This window comes from Chiloscyllium punctatum, chromosome 15, assembly GCF_047496795.1.
Source record: "Chiloscyllium punctatum isolate Juve2018m chromosome 15, sChiPun1.3, whole genome shotgun sequence".
NCBI lineage: Eukaryota > Metazoa > Chordata > Chondrichthyes > Orectolobiformes > Hemiscylliidae > Chiloscyllium > Chiloscyllium punctatum.
The window spans coordinates 83,523,661-83,529,660 of NC_092753.1; the positions used below are offsets into that span (position 1 = coordinate 83,523,661).

A 6,000-nucleotide genomic window follows, 5' to 3' on the forward strand; every position below is an offset into this window, starting at 1 on the left:
TGTAAGTTGTGGCTTTTTTAAGCTAGGCACTGAAAATGAAAACTCAGCTCATCTCTGGCAGCATGAACACTGAATAATGACAGATAGCATGGACAATATCTGTTACGCTTGGTCTTTGATAGATTTAGATTAGATTTAGATTTTATTATCACATGGAGTCCAGTACAGGAATACAGGAGTACAGTCACAAGTATACAAAGTCACTATTGTCTGGCATCATCTTAGTATATAAAAGACAGGATTAAAAGAAAAAAAAAACAAAAGAAAAGGAAATTTCTAAATGACTCCCTGCCAGAAAAAGCCACAAAGTTCATCCCTTGGTCTGTCCGAGACCCTGCACACCACTGCAGCTGGAATGCATCGCCTCTGCTATCAGGTCGCTGGGCCCAGCCGTGGCCTAGAACCGTACTACCACCACTGGAACAATGTCATCAGCCTTCGGCACCATCTTACCTCCACTGATGTCACCACTGCCATACCCCCTGAGCAAATCTCAGCAATGCAGCACAACTGCTAATGTCATTATAGTTTTCATCAAGAGAACTTTTAAAAGGTGTTTAGAGTTTGTTTCACATCCACAGTCCCTTTCCTAACTTTGCTAGTTTCGGTTATATTGCTTTGGACAAAACCTTGAGCAGAAGCCAGCATTATTCCTTGGATCTCACTTGAGGAATAATTAAAGGCTTAGAAGTATATTCTTCTCTTTCTTGAGTACTCTGAAAGATGGACAGCATAGTTTAGCTTAAATAAGTGGAAAATCCAGGTTGAAAGTTGGACTTTGGCTGTTTTTTTCTACATCTTGTTTCACAGCTGCTGTTGTTTTTAGGATTTTATGTCAGATATGATACATGGATTTGGCTTCAGCATTGCCCCATTATCAGATTTTTCAACCCCTGTGAACCAGTGTCTAAGTAAATATGACAAGGTCCAGAAATGAAATGTAGAACTCTTACTGTATACGCTGCCATGTAATCATTTCTTCAGTACCCAGATAAGTATCCATGCCATCAGTTTAAACTGTACGTAGAGTTTCCTTCTCAACAGTGTGTTTGGAGTATTTATGGGCTGTATTATTTTCAAAATTTCATTACTAAACAAATTCCTGTGCTATTTGCATAAATTTGAGCCATGTAATCCTAACTTCTGATGTGGCAAAGTGCCAGCCAGCAGTTACAGATTTTGATCCAGCCTCCCTTTGTTCAGGCCAACATTAGACCATGCAGCTATCTGTAACCATCACGCAGAGTCCTTGGAAGATGTATTAAATTATGTTTGCCTCAACTACATTGAACAGAGGAGATTGGCTAGATTCAAAAAGCTGTGTTGTATTTTGATCCACTGCACAAGTTCCTTTCAAGTACTACAGTTGCTGCAATTAGTATATTCACCAAATGTTAACTGCAGTGTACGTAACAGTACCTAGCCCTCAGTGTGAATTTGGACCAGAGTAAGCCATTCAATGGCTAGAGCTTGCTTACACAGGTAGCATTGTGATCTTTAACCAGTGAGTCAAGTAGCCAACAGCGAAGAATTCAATAAATGAAACATGGTCAAAAATGCATCTCTCTTTTTTGTTAGTTATACTTTGGAAAGTATGGACACACTGTCCACCTGTTCTTTGCCTTTGGTTGTACTGTACACCTGCTCCATCACCCTAGGATGCACTGTGTTTTCCATCCCCATAGATTATATGTCTGCTCACCCACTCGGTCCTATTGTACTTAAATGCAAAAGATAGATGCAGTAAACCACATTCTCTTCATTCCACATTGTCTACATAGTGAAGATGTCGACCCTCACCGTGTTCTGTAATATATGGGACATGTAACAAATTAAAGATTGCAGAGTATTCCAAGTTAGATCATTTTATATTTGTAAGAGGCTTGAGTGTGAACTGATCTATTCCAGTCCTGAGAGTAGGTTACTGTATTTGAGAGGGGCTTACTTATTGCTTGATTATTCATTTTTTACATTCTCTGTTTCTGCTATGATTTGGCAGTGTGATGTCTGTTTGCAACCTTGTTGTCATATTTGATCCTGAGTTGACTATCCTATTTGTGTCATTACACAGGCTGCCTATCTTCACCTCTGTAGCATGGCCTCCCTTTGCCACTGCCTCCACTGATTTGCTGCTGAAATGCTTATCAATGACTTTAGCTCTACAGGTAGCTTAGTGGTTAGCTCTGCTGCCTTATAGCACCAGTGACCTGGGCTCAATTCCAGCCTCTGGCTGGATGGAGTTTGCACATTCTCCCTGTGTTTGTGTGGATTTCCTCCTACAGCCCTAAAATTTGCAGGCAATATGGAATAGCTATGGAAACACCGGGTTACAGGGTTAGTGTAAGACACTGCATCTGGGTAGGATATCATTTGTTTAATCATTGTTAACATTTTAGTCAGTGTCATACTTTGTTTAGAGCCTTGTATTCTTTTAATACATTAAAGGCACCATGTAAATATATTGTTGAAGAGTTATAGTTGGACTGAGACCAGACAGAAACACTTCCATTTTTTTCGAAAGAAAGGTGAAATTCATTCTCAAACGCCATTATCTATTGTTTACAAACATGAATTATTCTGTTTGCAGCTTGACTTCTTTTGTACTTACAGATTTTTTAATTCGTTCATGTGATAAAGGTGTCACTGACTACGTCAGCAATTTATTGCTTATCCCTATATTGTTGTCATTTTTCTTTATTTCCCAAACCTGCTTATCTTTAATTTACAAAATTCAAGTTAAACTCCAACTCTCATAGCTTTATAATGGTTGTGTTAATTGGTTCATTTGGAAGGATTATAATGTACAATGCAGTTGATGTCTGTTCTAATTGCACCTTTTTCTTTCAGAATTTGAAGTGAACATTGTGGTGATTCTCCAGGATGACCATCTGATCACTGAAAATTTCCCGCTTAAAATCTACCGGTTTTGACTTGCAAACAGAAATGACTGACTGTCAATGACGTGATATAACGATGAATGATTTTGAATTGTTGGAAATGAGTTCACATTCCATTTTGAAAAACCCATTTCCCTTGAAACTTAGCCAGTGGTTTATTGGCACGGACCTTTGAGAAATGGAGATTTGTCTTGTCTTAAAAAATAAACATTTGCACATTGTATTCTGTTCCTATGTACAGTATTTGTATTTCAGAGCTGTATGCTGTGTGCTTATTGAACATAAAATTCAGTCAGCTATGTAGAACTGCATTTGTAGTACAGTTTTAATAGTGGAGAGTGAAGTAATTTTGTCAGGAAGGTGAGCTAAGGATGAGATTAATATATTAGTCAAGAAGTGAGTCTCACTTCTGTTGTGGGCAAAGTCTTAGAGAATTGTAAGGGATAGGATTTATGCACATCTGGATAAGAATAATGTGATCAAGGATAGTCAGCATGGTTTTGTGAAGGGCAGGTCGTGCCTCACAAACCTTATTGAATTCTTTGAGAAGGTGACTAAGGAGGTAGATGAGGGGAAAGCGGTAGATGTGGTATATATGGATTTTAGTAAGGCATTTGATAAGGTCCCCCATGGTAGGCTACTGCAGAAAATACAGAGATATGGCATTGAGGGTGAGTTGGAGGTTTGGATTAGGAATTGGCTGGCTGGAAGAAGACAGAGGGTAGTAGTTGATGGCAAAGGTTCATCTTGGAGTGCCGTCACTAGCGGTGTTCCGCAAGGATCTGTTTTGGGACCATTGCTGTTTGTCATTTTTATAAATGACCTGGAGGAAGGGTTAGAAGGTTGGGTGAGCAAGTTTGCGGATGATACGAAAGTCGGAGGAGTTGTAGACAGTGAGGAAGGATATGGCAGGTTACAGCGGGATATAGAGAAGCTGCAGAGCTGGGCAGAAAGGTGGCAAATGGAGTTCAATGTAGCTAAGTGTGAGGTGATTCACTTTGGTAAGAGTAATAAAAAGATGGGGTACTGGGCTAATGGTCGGATACTTGGTAGTGTGGAAGAGCAGAGGGATCTTGGTGTCCATGTACACAGATCTCTGAAAGTTGCCACCCAGGTAAATAGTGCAGTGAAGAAGGCATATGGCGTACTGGCTTTTATTGGTAGAGGAATTGAGTTCCGGAGTCCTGAGGTCATGCTGCAGTTGTATAAGACTCTGGTGCGGCCGCATCTGGAATATTGTGTGCAGTTTTGGTCGCCATACTATAGGAAGGATGTGGAGGCACTGGAACGGGTGCAGAGGAAGTTTACCAGGATGTTGCCTGGTATGGTAGGAAGATCCTATGAGGAAAGGCTGAGGCACTTGGGGTTGTTTTCATTGGAGAAAAGAAGGTTTAGGGGTGACTTGATAGAGGTGTACAAGATGATTAGGGGGTTAGATAGGGTTGACAGTGAGAACCTTTTTCCACGTATGGAGTCAGCTATTACAAGGGGGCATAGCTTTAAATTAAGGGGGGGGTAGATATAGGACTGATGTTAGGGGTAGGTTCTTCACTCAGCGAGTCGTAAGTTCATGGAATGCCCTGCCAGTAGCAGTAGTGGACTCTCCCTCTTTTTATGGGTATTTAAGCGGGCATTGGATAGGTATATGGAGGATAGTACATTAGTGTAGGTTAGGTGGGCTTTGATCGCGCAACATCGAGGGCCGAAGGGCCTGTACTGCGCTGTATTCTTCTATGTTCTATGTTCTATATTCACTAATAATATTGAATAGTGCCATGCAACATACATGGCTTTGAAATGGTTTACTGTTGGGAATACATCAGTGGACACCTAAGGTCAGAATATATGGAGCCAGAGGTCAATTAGCAAAATGGATAGTAAGTTGACTATCGGACAAAGTAGATGTTGAAAGTAGTTATCTAGATGATGGGTGTTGGAACTACTATTGTTCACCAATTATATACATAATTTTGATTCTAGAATTCAAGGTACAACATTAAATTCTGTGGTTGACACCAAATTTGCAATAGAGTTGTTACTGGTGAGCACTGTGACTGGCAAATACAGAAAGATATAAATCAATTTGCAGTGGATGTGAACTTGACAAATTAATTTCAGTGTAAATAAATATGGGGTGATATATTTTGATAAGAGGAATGAGGAAGTCACTTTTTCGTACAGCACTTTGAATAAAGTACACATGCAAAAATAAGAAGGAATACAAGGTCCAAATTATTAAAGGTACGAGTAAATAACTTTGGTTAATTTCTAGAGAAATAAATTGGGAAAAGAAGTCATGCTAATTTGTACATGGATTAGTGGTGCTGGAAGATAACAGCAGTTCAGGCAGCATCCAACGAGCAGCAAAAATTGTACATGGCCTTGCTGTGATTGCATAGATTACTGTATACAGCAAGACTCCATTGTCAGTACCTTCTAAACCCCTAATGTGTACCACCTAGAAGGACAAGGAAAACAAATACTTAGGAACATCACCTGGAAGTTGTAAGTATGTCATTGTTCCTTCATTGTTGCTGGGTTATGTTGCTGGGTTGCTGCATTGTTCCTGGAACTCCTTCCCTAACAGTACTGTAGATGTCTTACATGACATGGACTACAGCGGTTCAAGTAACTCATCACAACCTCCTTCAGAGCAATTAGGGATGGGCAATGAATGTTGGCCCAGCCAGTGAAGTCCATATCTCCTGAATGAATAGAAATAAAAGGATATATTGAAGCACTGGAGAAATTACCATTTTTTTATAATTTCTTGTTGGCACTATCAATGTTAAGCGGGTACAACTGTCAGAAGAAGGAATAAGCCTGTGTTCCTTTCTCTAGAAAAGAGAACACTGAGCGATGATTTTATTTGAAATTAAAGAAGGGTTCATAAAGTGACATAGAGAATACGTTCTAAGCTAGGGCATTAGATGGAAGATGGTTGCTGAAAAAAATCTTGTAAAGAATTAGAAGGAACATATTTATGCAAAAGTTAGAAGGTGGCGTGATGTGTGGTTGTGGTTAATAGCCTCAATACATTTAAGGAGGTACTGGGTATGTGATAGAAGGATAAAGGGATATGAGGACATGTTGAAGGGATAAG

The 6,000-nt window shown here is 39.7% G+C and overlaps 1 protein-coding gene across 2 annotated transcripts in view; it reads left to right on the forward strand.

Annotated features, from left to right (window-relative positions):
• The window catches only part of vps26c (VPS26 endosomal protein sorting factor C), a 52,056-nt gene extending 48,938 nt beyond the window's left edge, over nt 1-3,118 (forward strand). For both annotated transcript variants that reach the window (XM_072585690.1, XM_072585691.1), the window contains one exon: nt 2,848-3,118. In XM_072585690.1, coding sequence (XP_072441791.1) covers nt 2,848-2,930 — 83 coding nt within the window. In that variant the 3' untranslated portion in view covers nt 2,931-3,118. The remainder of the gene's footprint in view (nt 1-2,847) is intronic.
• The last annotated feature ends 2,882 nt before the right edge of the window (nt 3,119-6,000 follow it).